The sequence below is a fragment of the Thermobia domestica genome, chromosome 6 (assembly GCF_964235325.1).
Source record: "Thermobia domestica chromosome 6, izTheDome1.hap1.1, whole genome shotgun sequence".
Taxonomy (NCBI): domain Eukaryota; kingdom Metazoa; phylum Arthropoda; class Insecta; order Zygentoma; family Lepismatidae; genus Thermobia; species Thermobia domestica.
The window spans coordinates 78218144-78238130 of record NC_137459.1 but is presented as its reverse complement, the minus strand read 5'-3'; the positions used below and the strand labels follow the sequence as shown (position 1 = coordinate 78238130).

Genomic DNA, 19987 nt, shown 5'->3' with positions numbered 1-19987 from the left:
AACTGGCCAAGGGGAGGAAATACAAATTGATAAATGTAAATAAGCTGCTCATCATATTCGAAATAATCAGATATGTGCTTCTCTGCTTGTGTATAAGGCAACCGATTCCGTAACTTTCGAAGAGTCCATTGATTTTGTCTTAATTTCGTCTTGGATGCAGAGAAACAACTCCATTGCACAGCAACCCGTAAAGACCAAGGTCTACCAGCCGAGTTTTGCGCTCGTGCGTTTGAGATGGTGTGTGGTTAGCACTTTTGCTTTTCCTCGTCGTTAGTATTCTGACTGGAAATTATTATTTCTTTCATTCAAGAAACTCCTTACTTGTCCTTACGATATTGGATGAACGCTGTAATTGCAGTACCATCTGGAGAGTCCTAACGGTGCAATGGTGCGAGCATTCACCAGACCTAACATAGCTAAGGTACTGGGTTTTAACGTTGGCAGTCAGATTTGAATTGAAGTATTGCGTATGCCAAATTGATAATCTGCAGTAATTGACGTACTTGTTTAAGTATATGATAAGCCAGTAAGCCAGTTGTAAAGATATTTAGTTGTAATTTATTTATTTATTCCAAAATATCTTTAGTGTATATACTGAGTTCAAGTGCAAAACTATGTTAAATATTTCAGGGTGCCCAGTACAACAACAGCGTATCTCCGAGTACGTACCCCAAGAGGAAATGATTTTGCACAAGAGATGAAAGTCTTCTGTGGTAAAGTCAAAGATTATAAAGTTGGAACAATGTTCCGCGCCAAATATGTTCCTGGCTAGGTTTACGTTATTAATAATTAGCCTGAGTGGCTAAAGAGGCTTAAGTGCTTTGAGTCCCAGTGCCACGTGGTTTTCAGATTTTTTAGCGTTTAAAGGTAAATGTTTAGATTTTGATATCGAGGAATTGACAAAATCAGCGATATAGTTTTATCATTCTTTACTTGAAAATATGTTTGTTATATATTGTGTATGGCCAGGGGACTCATAAAAAACACTTCAGGTCAATATTTTGTCTGTGATAATTGTTTGTATATTTATAAAGCTTATATTTTTATATTGAGTAAAACATAGCTTTATGGAAATACTTTTGTACTTGTGCTGTGCTAATTGAGTGGCATGTATATTTAAGTGCCTTTGTCATATTTCAGTTTGTTTTCCTAACATTAAATTTTTACTTTCGCTTGATAAGTATTGATGGAAACTTACATTAAAGCTATATTGAAATTTTCTAGTCTGTGGATATGCCACTCAATAAAGGCAGTTGTTCATTTTATGTAAGTTTTTAATATATATTATAGTTTAGAAATAAATAAAAAAGGAAAAAGAAAATAAATAGTGACACTTTTTCTTCCATACTTTCCCTGGAACAAGAGTGTAACCTGCTGCTCTCTCAATAGTAACAAACGGTACAAATCCATTTTTTGTTTCATGCTTAAATTCTCTTCATTGTCTGATAATTAGGTTTCCTTGTGTGGCAAAGTGAGTTCACCGTCACCCTGCACCTTATCTTCATCAGCGGAGAATCAACAGGCCAGCTATTAGGAAGCGACCACAACTAGCATGTGGCGTGTTCTGATGTTAAATCTAGTTAAATTGTAGAAACTGAATGGATGGATCATTCCTCAAAAAGATTTCACGTACAATTGTGGGTCGATTATATTGAGACTGGTAAATACTGGAGATTACTGCCAATTATATATGTTCTACAGTCAGTGACAAAATAATATACAGGGTTCATTATGAAAGTAATGAGCATGATGTTACCCTGACTCAACAATCCACCGCAGCGCGCGCTGCCGGCGCGGAAAAAGTAGTGGGTGGTCTGTCCTTCCAAACGCGCCCGGAGTCAGTCTGCTGCGAGCAGTGACAGCGTGTGGATGTCGATCCGCGTGAAGCACGTTTTTGCAAGTTGTAACACGACGCTACGCCATAAAATTTTGCGTGAAGTTGGGTAAGAATGCTACGGAAACTTACCAGATGCTGAAAGAGGCCTACAAGCAGGAGTGTTTGTCAAGATCCCAGGTCGGAAAATGGCACAAGTCGTTCAAGGAAGGTCGGGAGGAGGTCACCGACGAGCCCCGTTCTGGACGCCCAACAACAGCCAGGACCGACGACAACGTTAACCGTATGCGTGAAGTGTTGCGCTCAGACTGGCGTGTGAGCATTCAACAAATCGCGGACGCCCTAAACATGTCAACATTTGCGGTACATGGGATAGTGACCGAGGACCTGCAAATGCGAAAGGTCTGTGCGAAGCTTGTGCCGAAGGTGTTGACGAACGAACAAAAAGAACTTCGAGTTTTGCGCTGCAAGGAGTTGTTGGCATTGTGTGAAAGTGATCCGGACTTTTTAGACTCGGTCGTAACTGGAGACGAATCCTGGATGTTCGAATACGATCCAGAATCCAAAAGGCAGAGTGCGGAGTGGCACACCTCATCCTCCCCCTGCTCCAAAAATGTGCGCATGAGCAAATCCCGAATTAAAACCATGCTCATTGTCTTCTTCGACGTTCGAGGAATCATCCATTTCGAGTTTGTGCCAACAGGACAACCTGTCAACGCAGGATTGTATCTAGAAATGCTCAAGAGACTGAAACGCAGGGTCTCCCGCGTTTGAAATGACATCAAGGACTCAATGAAACTCCACCACGACAATGCACCAAGTCACACCGCCTTCACCGTCGTCGACTTCCTGGTCCGGAGCAGAACCCCAGTGGTCCCCCACCCCCTATAGTCCTGACCTGGCTCCTAGTGACTTTTTTTGTTTCCCCGTTTGAAGAAACACCTCAAAGGAAAACATTGGAACTCCGTGCAGAACATTCAAGCCCATGTTACAAGGTTTTAAAAGTCATTCCAGCCGAGGACTTTAAAGATGCTTTCCAGGCGTGGAAAACACGTCTCCAGAAGTGTATCGATGCAGAAGGAGCGTATTTTGAGGAATTTTAAAGATTTGTAACAATCGGAACAATAAAACAGTTTTTCTAAAGCAATGCTCATAACTTTCATAATGAACCCTGTGTTTCATATATAAATTATATGCAGGATATGTTCATTTTATCGCAGACTATATATGCCGTTTAATCTTTCAATATCATGATCTTGGAGAAGCGGTGACTCAGTGGTAGAGTGCTTACTTCCGGTATGTCGGGGTCCCTGGTTCGAACTCAGTTCGCGTCAGGTGGGGTTTATGGTGAGAAAACACCGTGTAAGTGGGTTTTCTCATTGTTATCATCATCATCTCCATTGACCGGGGTGCATAATCTGGAACGTTAAGCTATATGTGTACTATGAGCCTCATAGCTCCAAACACCTAATTGAATGTTAGTACGAGAGACTTTCAACAAGACGATCAGCGCTCTCTGCATCGTTGCGGCTTTTGTAGTCCTAGATAAGAGGCCTTATCTGGGGGAAGAAAGACTGAACCATCAAAGCTCTAGTAAGGATAGTTTTATTTTATGAGTCGTGAGTGCAACTGTTTCGGGGAGATAAACGTTTGAAAATCCATCACTCATAAAACAATGCAGCTGCAGTGTTCTGTAATCTCAGTGTAGGCAGTTTAAGCCATATGATTGTATGCTATGTGATTATTCTCAATTACTGAGACCATTGATTTCTTTCTCGCCGATGTTAAGTAGATCTACTTACTCTTTGTCCATTTAATTTAATTATTAATGAACATAAATATTATTTATTTATTTATGAACCTAATTCCGGATACAGATGAACGCCAGTTTACACTGGGATATCTAACAAATCAATATGACAAGCCGAAGTAATTTATAGAGGTTAAAGTAATAAGTAAATTTTGATTGATTTACGTTTAACGTCCCTTTTCAGTCACAAAGGCTATATTGAATGGGGCCTACTGTTTAAAGTGGAATCGATCATACAGAAAATACGAGCATTAGGAACTTGACAAGGAGGCGGAGCATCTTGTCTGTTCCGATGACTATCAACACTAGCTATCGATAGCTGGAAGAACATGTCAGTGACTAGAACTTTGAATACTCCAATATGCCTGAATTTCAGTCTCATGGAGCATCTCGGGAACTGTGAGAACCTCACTATTCGAACAAGGAGATACTGCGTTATTATCAAACTTAAGGGAGGCGAAAGCATATGGTATACACATATATGTGTCAGGTATGTATGTTGGTTCACCTGTCACCCCAACGTTCACAGAAAACGAATGAGTGTATTTGAAATAAGGAATTATTTCCAGGAAATGTAAACAGAATTGTATAAATATGGGTGAAATAATGCTTAAGCTAGAAGCATGGCAGATTATATGGCAAGTGAAATACACATGCTCGTAAAACAAAAAAAAAAAAAAAAAAAAAAAAGCCCTCCATTTGATGTTTACTTTTCTTTATGTCCAAGACTGGTTTTTAATTAATATTTGAACAGTATTTATTTCTTTTAGTTCTTTTTTTCGAAGATAGGTCTTCAATTGCTATTTAAACTGTTATTACGTTTTATTGCGCCAGTGGGATTGACGTAGAGCTTTGATTTTACATAACTCAGGAACCAGAAATCTGCACACTATAATATGTTACACGCTTGTATAGTACGTCAAGGTATGATGCCAGATTCAGATCAATTCGAAGTATGTTGCTTTTCTGTTGTAGAAAGTACTAGCATCGATTACCCGCTTCGCTGGGTTAAAATGAAAATTTAAATGCACAACTCCGTATCTCATGTGTTTAGTACCCGCAAAATATGCTGTTTTCGTTTTTAGTGGCGTCGATTTAAACGACATCGGAAAGATCACTACTCATCTCAGCGACCCTGAAAACTATGAATTCGACACTAATATTTGTCATTTTCGGGGTTGATGAGATGAACAGTGACACTTCCGATCCCGTTTACACCCAAATTCAAGTCCGCATCTTAGGAGAAGGGGGAAAGGTAAATACATAAAACTCATCAAAGAAACCCCACACAACATTATTTCAAACGCTTATAAAGCAGGTCAGGGTCTACCACTATGCCAAGTTTGATTCCGATTGAATGAGTTTGGTTGAACTTGTATGATACATAAATATAGTGTCCTTGATTTTTCAGGAAGAAATTAAATGATGGATGAGAAAGTTGATTCAAAATAAATTAATATATTAACTGTGTCTAAACGCCTAAAAAATGGAGGAAATTAATACGTTAGATTCCATTCCGGCCAAAACATTCGATGAATTGAATCCGTAAAAGAAATTCATGAGCCATCTCAATAATTATGAACATCAAAATGATGCACGTTTTCTATCTCCTGTGTAGTGTCAATTCGACGGAAAAAAAAAGTATATAGATTCCCACAAGGTTTTAAAATTCTCGCTAAAATTTGTATTATGCCTTCCTTATTCTATTTCATGTAAAGAATCACTTACAAGATTTTTTACGCGCTCTAACGATCTGAATTTCATGTACAGTAGATCTACACGCTGTACATGCTATTTTTTCAATAACGTTTAGAAGATTTTACAAATTTAAATAAGGTTTTCCATGTATATGCAGTCAAGAATTTCACGACTGTGCAAATATTAATACCATTAACCACTATACCGTACATAAGTACAGTTGGAAAGTGCGGATATTGTGTAGGTTTTCTTTCGTATATACATATGAATCACTGTGATAAGGTAAACAAAAATTCTTTAGTTTTTTTTTTTCCCTCGAAATACAACACATTCCAAATTCTGCTTTATATTTTAAAATGTACAGGGACTCCATAAAGTCCTGCAGGAAAGTAAAACTCTGTAACTTGGAAACCGTTACATTTAAGTGTATACATGTTTGGGGTTGGAAGAAGGGAAGTTTAAAGTTTTGTTCTGGCCACAATGCTCGATGACGTTTGCGCTGGTAATCACGTGACTTAAGATGGCGTCTATTAAAGAAAAAGGCACAATGTGTTTTGTGGTTTGCGGAATTAAAATCTTGCGTTTCAGTGCGGAGAAAGTTCCAAACAACGTATGGGAAAACACCCCCAGCAGAAACAAGTATCAAGAGGTGGTACGAGAAGTTCAAAGAAACGGGAAGTGTGTCAGATTTACCACGCAGTGGAAAGCCAGGAACGAGTGACGATGTGATTCACACATTGCAGGACAGCGTAGCCAGGAGTCCAATGAAGTCGCTTAAACGTAGGTCATTGGAACTGGGAATACCAAAGTCAACGTTACACAAGATCGTACGCAAGAATTTGAAGGTCCGGCCCCATAAGTTAAAATTTGTACATGAGCTGATAGAGGAAGACTGTGACATGAGAATGGAATTCTGTGAGTCAATGCTTACCCGCTTACAAGATGATGGTGACCTGTCTCGATTTCTGTTTTCAGATGAAGCCACATTTCATGTGTCGGGAAAAGTGAACAGGCACAACTGCCGAATTTCGGGGGTAGTAATTCCACGTGAATTCGAGAAGCACAAGCAGGATAGTCCCAAAGTTAATATGTGGTGTGCTGTTTCAATGGACCACATTATCGGCCCTTTTTTCTTCGAGGAAGAGACGGTAAATGGTAACAATTATCTGAACATGCTACAGACATTCCTTTTGCCAGAACTTACTAGGTTAGGCATCCTTAAGAGTCTTCATCCCGGCGAAATTAAAATACCGCTAATTTTACATTAATTATGTGATATCTTCAAATAGATAAAAGATAATCGAAATGGGGAACAAGAGCGCCTCAGACAATATCATTTTACATGAGAAACCGTTATCACGACTCACTTATCTGCTTTCGGTTTCGAGCCATTTTGAAAATCGGCATTTATTTTCGCGCTTCTAAACGGATGAAAACATAAAGCCACTAGGTGACTTGTGATAACGGTATCTCACGCAAAATAATATTTTCTAAGGCGCTCTTGTTTCACATTTCAATTATATTTTATCTATTTGAAGATATCACATAATTACTGTAAAATTAGCAGTATTTTAATTTCGCCGGGCTGAAGACTCTTAATGAGGTCCACATGCAGTAGGATGGGGTACCACCGCACTATGCCCTTCAAGTTCGACAGTTTCTTAACGAAGGAATTAAGGAGAGATGGATTGGCCGAGGAGGACCCACACATTGGGTGCAAGATCACCAGATTTGTCGCCTTGTGGTTATTGGCTGTGGGGACACGTGAAGACCAAAGTGTATTCGCAGAAGCCAGCTAATCTGCACGATCTCAAGAACAAAATAACTGGTGTGATTTTGAACATTCCAGACGAGCACCGCCAACACGCAATTCTTGGTTTCCCAAAAACACTGCAAGAGTGTTTGCACGTGAATGGTGCACAATTGGAGGTTTGGCGATGAACCTTAACTAGATGAAAGAAAACTGAACCTTTCTGTAAGTAAACCAAAAAATATTTGTTAATACATTACGTAGTTTCCAAGTTATAGAGTTTTACTTTCTTGCAGGACTTTATGGACTCCCTGTAGTATTCCGCAATGAGTCAACCCTTGGTTACCATGATGACTTGTCACAAACCATAATGAATATACAGATGATTATCAAGGTAGTGGGAACACCTGTATGTTGTAGCTCCGAGGATGCGTATGCAGTGTCTGGCCGTTGTTAGTGATTGTTTGAGGGAGGTCAAGTTGTGGAGTTGCGGTTAGTTACAATAAGTGTATACAGAACCAGATTTCCATGTTTTGCGCCCACGGGCCCTACCGAATTTCCCGCCCCTATCCACACAAATCGCATCGGTCTCAAAAACTTCCATTCTACTGGATCCACTTCTTAAAATATTACTTTTACGTTTGCTATTAAATTATAATCATTACTATTACTAGTTATTACTGTTCTTATTTCTTATTATTCATTTTATGTAATATATTTTAATTCCTATATCTGGACAGCATTTGGATTAGATTCATTATAACTTACTTGGCTTCTGCCGAACCTATTCAACATTACATGATGTAAAAGACGGGAAAATATAAAACAATCTTAAATTATATAGAGTTGTATTATTATACCCAGTGGCGGCGTAAGGCAAACTGGGGCCCGGGGCCAGTGAAGTGGATCGGGGCCCCTTTTCGAGAAATCGTAATTTATAAACTTCTATTTTTGACATTCATTTACATAATCATTCTTTCTGTTTACTACTCCCCCCTTTCCCATTGGTGTGTGTGTTTAAACCACTTAATTTGGGATATATTAAATAAATTTGGGTGACATTCAGCATCCCTGTCTATTTTATTAACGCTAAGAACTGCCTTCAGGCTGGTATCTAAAAATAAAACCGGACCAGAGCTATCGTTATATATATTTTTTATTCATTTTTAAACAAGGGACACGATAGAAAAAGGGTTAGAGATACAAGTTTAACGGAAGCTACAAAGAATCCAAAATTTATCCTACATCTAAGTTATCCTAGTTTAAACGTGTACTGTAATTAGATGAGTAATGCTCCTAATAATATATTTAGAGACAAATTTGTGTGCAAAATGTAACAATGAGCTGATATTGAAAAAATCGCAAATAATAATATAACCGACGCGATTTTTAAATGTAAGCTGTAAATGTAAGCAAGTTTTCTAGAATTTTCTTCTTCGGTTCTCGCCTTTGGTGTTCCTCCTGTACAATTTCTTATATGGCTAAGTTTATTCATGGTTTCTTACCTGTCTGAGTTCACACTACATGGGTTTTATTTAATTAGATTTTATTCCTGCAACTAGCCCCATTTACTTTAACATTCGGTTTCTCTCCAGTGATCACACACGATACTTAAACTTTTTTTATTTTTATTTATTTATTTATTTAATTAATTTCTTTTTACCGAAGTATCAGTAAATAATGGCTAGAATAGATTTCTCTCCTGCCTGTCATCATTTATCTTTTACTAGGTTTCTCTTCAGTGATAATATACGATCTATTTAGTCCCACTGCTTCTGCCGAAATATCAGTGAATAGTTAAGCACTGTATGTTTCTCTCCTGCTTGTCTTTTTTACTATTGTTTCCATATTTCACACTTGTATTATGATTACATCATTTTGTGTTTAATAATTCACTCATACTTATATTCTGTCACTTATGACTTTCTATTACCATTTACTAACATCCTTAGTATTAGAATATATTATAACAAAAAATCCTGAATATATTGAATAATTGGGAATATATCATAGATTAAATATGTGAACACAGAATTCTACTATGGGTTGTACCACCCATCACCAGTCAATTGACAGATCTTGACGGCTTTTTATTATTCTTTTGGTACTTTTATATTTTTATTGTCTTAAGTTGAAACATGAAACTACTTTCAATGATATTTCCACTACCTTAGTAGCCTGTGTTCCACCAGCATTCAGAATGTTACCTTTCTTGATTTGTTTCCTGCGGAAATCTCAACTATACTAGATTTTATTTCATTTTCAGTAGAAAGAATGGACAGATTCGTGAGTCTTTCTTGACCAATTGTGGAGTGCAAGTATGATTTTATCAGCTTAATTTGGTGAAAGACCGTTCACACGATGCGACAGATACGGGCAGTGTTATCAAACTCTGAAGAGCGGTTGCCAAACTTTTGTAGCTTCAATCTTCATTGAAGATACATATTGCTAAAACCTTGCATGTCATACACAAAGTTCGTAACTGGTTCATCAGGTTTTTGTATTCTTTCTCGCAATTGATCTTCTATGTCTAAACCTAGTGTAGATCTGCCAAATTCCTTAAAAATAAGCGTTTTTAAATTGTCATAAGATTGTGGCTCTTCACTTTGTCTCTGTAAAAATACCCGTAACCTTTTTCTAAATTGCCCTGTAAATGCTAACGGTAACATTTCCTTTTTCTTAGTTTCGTCCCAACCATTGATCCTACATACGTCATCGTATTCTTCCATAAATAAACGTATATCATCACCACTTTTGACATCGAACCTCGGAATAGGCAACAAATCTCGAGCAATCTCAACCTTAACCGAATTGTTTGCCGGAGTTTCTGTATTCGTTCCCTGATTCATTTTGCTGTTTAGCCTAGTATTATATTTATGTGGAAATCTTGTTTGCGTTTGCGCTGACTTTTTCTTTAATTTCACTACATGTAAATGTATGTCATCTAACAATTCTGTTAACTCATCAATGGGCATGAGCAAAATAAGGCAAGGAAAATAATCTTTTAACTTAAATAACTAATATAACATTGTACTCTATGTAATATAACCTTAAATTCCTAAACTACCTTAAATACAACCTTAGCACTTAAATTCTAAAACGTTTAAATACACTTTGAAATATGATTGCACACTCCCGCGCTTGGTGAAACATTACGATACCGAAATCAATTTGAACAGTGAATTTCAACATACAAAATAGCTTGTAGCACTATCCAAAAGACCGCGCACTCCACCATGCTAAAACCTTAAAAATAGGTTCGCAATCTACCTTAAACGTAACGGGATTTGTGACGTAAAAGGCAGTTAGAAACTTCCGGAGGCATGTCGAACAGAGACCTTTAGTTTGGGTTGCGAACCCCAAACAATTCTCATACATGAAATTGCTGAATGGCCTTAATATCCACCCAGTTCCTCCAAGAAGTAATTTAAATTAATGCAAGTCTTGGGGGCGTAGATAGTGTAGCTCAGAATTAGAAACATGGGAGTAGAATTTCAAAGATAAAATTCGACAACACAGAAATAATTTAGAATAAGAATTTAATAAACTGGTCTTGAATGACTGAATAACTACAGAGCATGATGTGGACTGGTATGACTTAAAGACTAGAGAAGACAATGCATAATCACTTACTTTTGGTAACGATGACGAACAGAACCTCTGATGGACAGAATGACGGAGTGACAAAACTAATTATGAATAATTTGACTCGCAGAGTTTCGACGTCAAAATAGAACTTCTCATACCCGGAAGAGAATCCGGTAGTATTTATATGATTTTTCCGTCATGTCAACATTCTTGCACATTCTTTCTGAGTCTTCCTAGTTCTAGAAGTCATAGCCGGTCATTTGCATTGTAGAAGTCAAGGCACTCTAAATTTTCCATTGGATTATGAATCCTAAAGAATATTCAAACTGCCTCCACTTCATACATTGCCTGTTTTATACACATTTTAAAATTCAATTAAATATTTTGTTTCATTACATTGTGGTACACAATAATATTTCAGTATGCCTTGTGGAGAAAAGTCAAGTTGTTCTTTAGCTATCTGAGCACACTTAGAAAATGGATTATATGCTTACAATCCTGAAATAATTCTACGCCGTCCAGGTCATTCGGGTAGAACAAAGCCAAACCAGAGTAACATTCTTTTAGTCTTTCCTCGCTCTCATCATCTAGCTTTGCACAAAGTTGGCAAAGTATATATAAAAAAAAAAAAAAAAAAAAAAAAAAAAAAGTTGGCTTTTCACCTACATTCAACCTCTTACTTTAAATTTCTTACCCCCCCCCCCCCAAAGAGCGTGGAACGTTTATTTTTTTTATTTTTAATCTACATTCAGTTTTTTCTTTAAATTTCTTTCCAGGTCCCCAAGAGAGTGAGGACCTAAGCTATACCTTGTTTAGCTTACACATAATTCGGCACTGATTAGTATTATTAGACAGATATTTCTGTTGTTTCATCAGTTATTTGGTGTAATATCGATCGACAATTAATTGCGTTTACTTTTAGGGAAGGTGTGGATTATAAACTTTGACGGTCTTTGTACGGCTCATACTAACAAAGTTCTTTAGCAATTATTTTTTACCTACCGTCCGGGGCCCTCCACGAAGTGGGGCCCGGGGCGGGAGCACCGCTCGCCCCGCCCTTACGCCGCCACTGATTATACCTAAACATTTACGAAATGACGTTTCTGAAACTTTTGTGTATCAAAACTGTTTAGGGCTTGCTTTCACATTGGCCAAATCATTAATAACGTCATCAAAATCAAGTTTAACCGTCAAGTCATTTTCGATGGCTAAAGCAGCTAGATGAACCAGTCTCTTCTGAGAAAGAATAGATCTCAAATAGTTTTCTGATTCTTGACAGTGTGGAAAATGATCTTCCCTCCGCACAGTTAGTTGGTGTTGTACATAAAATCATTTTAAAGCAAATACTATGTTAGGATATAAGTCCTAAAAGTTTTCGATATGAGAAATCGATTAAGTTGCGATAGTGTCATTTCTTCAGCACTTCCCAACTTCTCTTGAGCTAAAAGTCCTTTTAAATAGAGACACTCAACAACAAAGATTCCTCGATGTCAGTTGCATACACTTCCTGCAGAGAAGTCGCTGCCGTTGTGATTTCTTTGGCGCTAAACTTGAAGAGATTTGTTAAGAAGGCAAATCTGCTGAGAAGTTCATTGTAGACCGCCATTCTCTTGTTCAATTTGGAAAGAAGCCGGATTGAATAAATAAATAAATAAGTCACGTCAATAATAATAAATACACGCCAATTTGTGAAAGTACGAGTGTCGAGCTGCCTACTGCCGCCCTTTTCAGCAGATCCACCGACAACTGATCAAACCACCATAATAACCAACTGACTTTTATGACAATATTTGCTACAATATTGTCGTAGTCACGATCATTTAAAAAAAAATGGCTTTCGCTTATTTTATTGAGTCGTTAGTGAAATGTGTATTCTCAATATCGTTTATTATTTTTATTTAAACGATTTAGTTTTATCGTTTAAATATGTTTTAAAAAATTGCCTCCCTGGTCCCGGGCCCATGCCTAAATCCGGCCCTGAGTGTATATGTAGGGTAGCCAGTATGTTAGATGTGTGGTAAGGAAGACTGTCCTAGGTGGTGACGGCCTTGAGAATTCAAAGACATCAGTGAAGAGCAATAGTGGCCGGAAGAACAACTTCAGTGAAGGGCTTACCCAAGCATTAGGAAACACTGACAAGGAACGGACATAAACGTGTCATCCGGGCATCCCAATCAAACCTAGTCCATTCGATAAACATAATAAATATATGTTCATGCACAAAAAATTAGGTGCCATCGACAACGGACGGAATAGGTATGAAGGAAGAGCTCGTATACCAATACATGCTTTTTCCTCATACCTATTCTGTCTATCAATACAAAACTTGGTGCAGTCATTTCCTATCTCCTATAGTATTTTCCGAGATACATTTGGATTGTGTGCTTCTACCCGGGGCCACTCCAGAGGGGGCCAAAGTTGATGAGAGTGATTTTTTTTCGACATTCTCCCAATTTTCCTGTCCAAGTACGTTATGGGCTCCAATATATAGCACCTCCGGAAAGCTTGTTTCATGTTGAAGAGAGTGAACTATAAACCATGACTTTCCAATGGACAGTGCTGGTGCAATAGCTATTTCACTGGGAGTCTACGATTTACTTTATGCCAACAGGGTTAATGGATCCAGGGACTTTTTCCGTTGTCCATGGCACCTAATATGTTGTGCATGAACATATCTTTGTTATGTTTATCGAATGGACGAGGTTTGATTCGGATGTCCGGATGACACGTTCATGTCCGTTCCTTCTAAGAATCTTCCAGTTTTATATCCCACATTTGTCCTCAGGGTGGCAACAAAACATGATAACGATGATACACAAATAATTATATATATATATAATTATCAACGAGAAAAAATAATAATGTAAAAAGATATAACTTATTATGGAATTGCAAAACATTTACCTAATAAAAATTCCTGCACAAAGCAAGGAATTAAACCTTAAAAAAAAAAAAAAAAAAAAAAAATGAATCTTGAATTCTTGAGAGCTCCTTCGTGGCTAAGCGGTTAGCGTACGCGCCTTTGGCGCATAAGATCTGGGTTCGATTCCTGGCGGGAGCGCACGTGGTTCGGATTCCATGTTAATCAGTAGGTCCACGTTTCATATAGCCTCGCTCCTGAACGGGACGTTAAACTCAACTCAACTGAATTCTAGTGACATGATGAAAGCTTCGTTACATATAAAAGGAAAAAGTCTCAGAGTAACACTTACCGAAAAAGGGTGGATGTATGTACATAAAACTGACTGCTCTATATTAACAACATATCTTTAGAAAAAAAAATCAATAGTATTATATAACTAATTTCACTTCTTCAAACGCTTCAGTTCCTCATCAATATTGCGCGTATCTTCCACTATGTTACTCTTTTTAGCTTCAAGTTCCTTCAGAATGATCTTTATTTTCCTGTCTTCAACTTTCTTTCGATTTTTTCCTTTTCTTTCCTTTCTTGATTTGTTGCTTCTGCAAAACGAGGAGGAGTATTTTGTGCATAATGATCATAATTTCCATATAGATAGTTTATCAAGGCAACCCGCAGAAGCTACTGAACCGTACACACGTGTGAGTGGTACTAAAGTGTTCTTTTAAATTATCTGTTAGACATTGTGCATTGATTGAAAATTCTCTTCCTTAGAATTTTCACAATTTGGATTCGAACAGAACTCTGAACTGCCTCACAAGTCTTATCTGCCCTATTGACATCTAACCAAATATTTTCAACTAGCTCAGCTAAATGAATGTGTCTTCAACTGATTCATTCCATCAGACCTGTAGAAACATTAAGATCTACTAGTCAATTTATAATTTAAAGGTGACTACTCCAGAAGTCGAGAAACAGATTTCTGTAAACATTTTATGGAATTTCGGCGAAAATCTAAAATGTCCAAATTCGTTATTGGTTGATATTTCTTAAAGGCAATAAGTGTAGCAAAACCAATGTCAGCTTTTTTCATAGGAAGAGGATTTTCTTCATTTTCCACTCAAATTCGTATACATGAACTCGACGATCTAAAAAACTTCTGGTTTTACGAATTTATTTTGTATAACATATTTTTATGATCCGATAAAGTGTAAAGAAATGGACTGGCAGGAGAATCAGTCTGCAAGTCAGTAAGAAAAGGTTCTGCTTCCGAAGCAAGTAATTTAAAGTTATGAGCAAGTATTTTATCTTCTTCCAACACACCTAACACGATCTGATAGCTCGAAGAGCTCGGAAGTGAATTATCCTTCCTGACACGTTGAATATACAACAGAATGTACGGGTAAATGTCAATGGCTCGCTGGGCAACACTTATTTTCAAAGCAACACAATAAATTTACTAGGAAGTTTTCTGAACCTTCATAGGAGTGTACTGGGCACGGCGTGCTGGAACTTCCTTAAATATGTTATGCAGAGCTCTTAGAAATTCAACGATTCTCCAGTTCTTACTTCAACTGCAACCTTCAAATGCTCTACGCAAAGTAAGGCTAGTTTTAGACGGAAGCATTTATCGTAGCAAAAATCGTATCATCGACATCCTATCGTGTAAAGTAGCAAATGCTATAGCATTTCCCATGTCATGGCATATCCTATGGCATTTCTTGTCGATAGAACCTGCTCTATTTCGTAGCATTTTCCCCAGCATTTCTGGTCCGATTGCAGCGCCGTGGTGTTAAAAAGAAGCGAAAGATTTTGTTTCAAATATCCATGCTCTTTGTTTTGTGTGGGAAATTGAATTGTAGTAAAGAAAAATGAGTTGGAGTAGGGATGCTCTTTGCCCACATACTTTTGTGATTTTCGTTTTTTAATATGACCGGCGAGAACTGTTGTTACAATTACTATAGCTTTAGCTACCTCACGCTTAATTTCGGAGCCATAATTGCGCTCTTGTCCAGTGATTTGTTTACTACATCACGACAGATGCTTATCAAAATGCTACCGTTTAAAAACACCATATACTTTTGATGCCATAGAATATTATATGAAATTTTTGGCAGCACATCTGCTACGAGAAAGGTTTCCGTCTAAAACTAGCCTAAGTATCCAACCCACGGCTTCTTATATCAAATATTACAGGGCCATTTGGCGAAGTATTGTTATCTGACTTGGAAGATATGCAGAAATGTAAAGTTTACGTTAGGGCCATCCATTGAAATTTGAATAATCTTTTTATGTTCAACGGTAGAAGCGTCTCTTTGAAAACGATTAAAAAGTCAGAAGCTGTAGAAACCCTAAAAACTCCCATGTCAAATAACGCGTGCACACTTGCCCTTTTAGGGTACTCCAGAATCTCACATTAATGTCGTCTTCAAGAACTGAATTAATTCACTTCTAGAGTATGGTGATGTGTATGCTATTTTGTCACGTTGAAGTTGCATTTTCCTGGTAATCTCACTGTCAAGGAACAAAAGTTATACTTTGTTATCTTTAGCAGCAGTGTGCATTGATGTATGTCTACCATTTTGTATACATCATAAAAATTTCGATTTTATAATGCTATCTTTTACTAAGAATCCCTGTAAATTACTTTGTTTCGTCCCCGAACTCGTACCCACTTGCACCGTAGAATCCACACTTGAACACGCAACATCACAAGAAACCTTAAGTTCTGTACAGATGCGGTACATTTCTGGTCTCAAAAACCTAAACTGCCATCCAGAGACTTAAGTCCGAATAAATTACACTAGATCCTTACGAAGTCCCTTAGGTATGACTTCTTTTCCCTTCATTTTTGTTAGATAGGATTGGAAATTTTACAATACTTTCATATGCATACCGTAATTTTGCTGCCTATACAGTGTACAATCAAAACGAACCTGTCGTACAGGAAAATACTGAAATTTTGAAGTCGTAAATTTTATATTTGAATTATACGAAGTATTTTACAAATAAAACATGCAAGTAACATCATGAATACAAACAAGCTTCGATGGCTATCTACTACCTCTGTGTTACGTGTATTGTTAACTGTTTTATTGTCAATTCCAATGTCCTCCACATGTCTTTGTTTGCTAACCTTTCTTAGATCCAAAACCAAGAAGTAATTAATAAAAACCCACCGAAATCAGCAGACTACAACAGTAAAAGATATCTGAAATCGTTCAGCTGATTTCTGGCAGCATGTGATTCATCCATCTTTTGAATAGGAAGTAGACAGGGAAACCTTTATTTTCCTACAGGGTTGAAGATCTCAAGAAACAATGTAAAACACAGTTATTTGCAATGTCTATTACAAATTCCACAATGCAGTAAAACTACCTTCTGATAGGATATAATACATCTGAAAGAAACCAGACCTGAAGCGCCGATATGCGTTTTATACATTTTGCCGCGGATACATAGTTTTTTTTTCTCGGAAATATGAACTAAATTACGAGTTGTTTTTGAGTTGAGTTTAATGTCCCTTTTAGCAGCGAGGCTATATGAGACGGGACCTACTGATTAACGTGGAATTCGAACCACATAAGCTCCCGCCGGGAATCGAACCTGTCTCCCACGCCACAGGCGCGTACGCTAACCTCTTAGCCACGAAGGAGTTTGAAAAAATCGTCCGAAAAAAAAACTCTCTGCCATGATTGAACTACCCCTTGTGGATTTTTCCAGGACAAATGAGTTATAATGCACATGATCGCATTATTAATGAAATATGAACAAAATTGCGAATCACTTCTGAGAAAATCGTCCGAAAAAAAATCACTCCCTACAGTAAACAACCCCTTGTGGAGTTTTTAAGGAGAAATGAGTTATGCCACATTATGAAGCTGTTAATGAAATATTTATTTATGAATTATGAACAAAAGCATCCGAAAAAGAGATACCCTCAAGATTCAACTACCTCTAGCGAATATTTTCAGGTCAAATTAGTTATCCCTTATTGTCAGGTTACTAACGAAACACTTATTTATGAAATATGAACAAAATCGCTTCAGTCGCTCTTAAGAAAATTGTTCTAAAAGAACTTACCTTTTCTGGATTTTTCTCCAGAAAAATGACTTGTAGCACAGTATAGGGTGTTGTCAATGAAATATTGGTGTACGAAATTTAAACAAAAACGTTCGGGCCGTTTTCGAGAAAATCGCAATTTTCACCCTTCAGCTAACTACTGTTAATTTTAGGGGTAGGAAGAAAATTCGAAAAAAGCCCCTAGAGAATCTTACGACTAGAAGTGCAAAAATTGATACGGATATGTTGAACGGTACGGCCTGTAGGCGAGCGAACACATTTACATTGGAATTAATGGACATCGACAAGTCAATTTTTCGGGTATGTAGTGACCATGAAACGTGTAAATCCGTTGAAATCTCGAATTCATTTTTTTCTTCTCGTGGTCATCATACATTCTTCTCTCCTACTGTCGCTCGAAAGTAAATATAAGAGAAGCACGTACTTCGGAAAAAAATCAACTCCTAGAACGACTATTACGTACGAGTGAAATTGCTTCACTGAAAATTCAGCCCAGGTATTAGGTATTTCTAGGTAAATTCTAGGTATTAGTGTACCTAGAAACGTAAGATTTGGACAGAAAACTTCCTTTGTTATGAGAGTAACGAATAAGAAAGGAATATTTTCAAATAAGCATGCGAAGGGAGGTAAAGAGGCTTCAAATGCTTTGTCCATAATAGAATACTACATAAATCCCTTAAGTCAGGGAGATGAAACACTGCATATACTCTCATTACAAGTAAGTGGACGCATATCTAAGTGTTTTTAAAAATTTCCGTTTATATATATATATATAAAGAAAGTACCATTTTCTATTTCTTTCCACCCTCCCCTCCAGACTGAAAGCGACATAATCTATTGTCTGTGATCACATCAAGGAAAAATGGCTGAAAATTTTGGAACATACATACCGTTACTATCTACCTCGAGCTAGGTTTCAATCATCACTTTGATTAGAGGGCCTATCCTAAAGGAGTATGAAGTTCAAAATTAACGTGAAAAATAGAGTATCTCACTAGCTCCTCAAGGTAGGAAGATGAAAATCTGTATATAAACTCTTGATTACAAATAAGTGGACATGTGGCCCAGCATTTTTCAAAATTTGTTTTAAAGGAGAGGGGTGATGCAATTTCGATATTTTTCGTCATATATTAATAGACGTTGTCTGTGATCACTCACGGAAAACGGGTTACTCCTTTGAAATGAACCTTCGAGCATAGTTTCCCCCTCAAGACTTTTATCACGTTAACATTGATTAACAGGCGTATCCTAAGGAGATAGGAAATTTCAAAACTTATGACAAAAATAGAATATCTCATGGGTTTTCAAACTTATACTTTCATTAAAATGTGCATCCTGAGGGGGTTCTAATATTTTTCATAAACCTATCCTCCCCGTGCGAAGAATGGGCATTTCAGCTAGTATATTAATAAAAATAAAAGACTCGTGAACTTAAGGGTCGAGAACCATTGGTGTAATGCTATGCATACATACCTCTGACGATTTACCTCAATTTATTAATGATGCTGTTGCACGCCTAAAGTGAAGAATGAGGAATTCTTCGTAGAGCTGTGATTTTCTCCACTAACCTTGAGCCAGTTTTTTTCTCTATACTTTTCTGTATTTCAAAGTAATGAAAAGGTCTAACCATAATTTTGCATTTTTTTCTGAGTAATTTTCTAACTTGAAACTAATTCTAACGTGCACAGGTGACACTTTAGTATGCAGTAGCTATATTTTATGTGTGTATATACTTATATATAAAGTAGAGTTCTCTAGATACTAGAGAATTATTTAGAGACGAGAAACTGCAGTTACACACTTAGGTTTCTGAAATTTGAGCATCTTTAAATGAGTTTACGTAACAAATATTGACCACAATCCACTAGAGCCCTTTCCACTTGTGTGAATTAAAGGCGCAAATTTGCCGCATGCCTCAATAAGCAGATTGCTGCTTATTGGAAGTTTTCACACTAACCATATAACGACCAGTGCGAGCAAAAAGTCACGAAAGACGGTCAAGATTTGCCACTGGAACAGTCTTTTATCAGAGCAGGCGTTTGTCGCATAAGGTATAATTAATATATCTTTTTACGGGGATCCTCTCGCGGATAAAATTTGCATGCGATGTTGTTTAATTCAAACGTTTTAACCAGACAATTTTGTACTTGCAAATACTTTTACTTCCAAATGATTTTTGAACCAAATTGTTTTAAGATCAGTTTTTCTCTAACCAACTCCTTTCTTTTTTTCCGTAGACGGTCATGTTAATTTCGAAATTCTGTAGGCGAAAGATTTAGATTTTTTCTTCACCAATGCAGAGAAAGAATGATTTTTGCATCCTATTCTGAAGCGTGCGATTGCATAATTATGATTGTAAAGCAA

At 37.2% G+C, this 19987-nt stretch overlaps 2 protein-coding genes across 3 annotated transcripts in view; both read left to right on the top strand.

Moving 5' to 3' along the window:
- LOC145688069 (uncharacterized) overlaps positions 1 to 1325 on the top strand; it is a 118046-nt gene extending 116721 nt beyond the window's left edge. For both annotated transcript variants that reach the window (XM_081761783.1, XM_081761782.1), the window contains exon 19: positions 631 to 1325. In XM_081761783.1, coding sequence (XP_081617909.1) covers positions 631 to 772 — 142 coding nt within the window. In that variant the 3' untranslated portion in view covers positions 773 to 1325. The remainder of the gene's footprint in view (positions 1 to 630) is intronic.
- A 644-nt stretch (positions 1326 to 1969) lies between these two features.
- On the top strand, positions 1970 to 2608 carry LOC145687212 (protein GVQW3-like). The gene has a single exon (XM_081760683.1). It carries the CDS (start codon positions 1970 to 1972, stop codon positions 2606 to 2608), a length of 639 nt encoding a protein of 212 aa, XP_081616809.1.
- The last annotated feature ends 17379 nt before the right edge of the window (positions 2609 to 19987 follow it).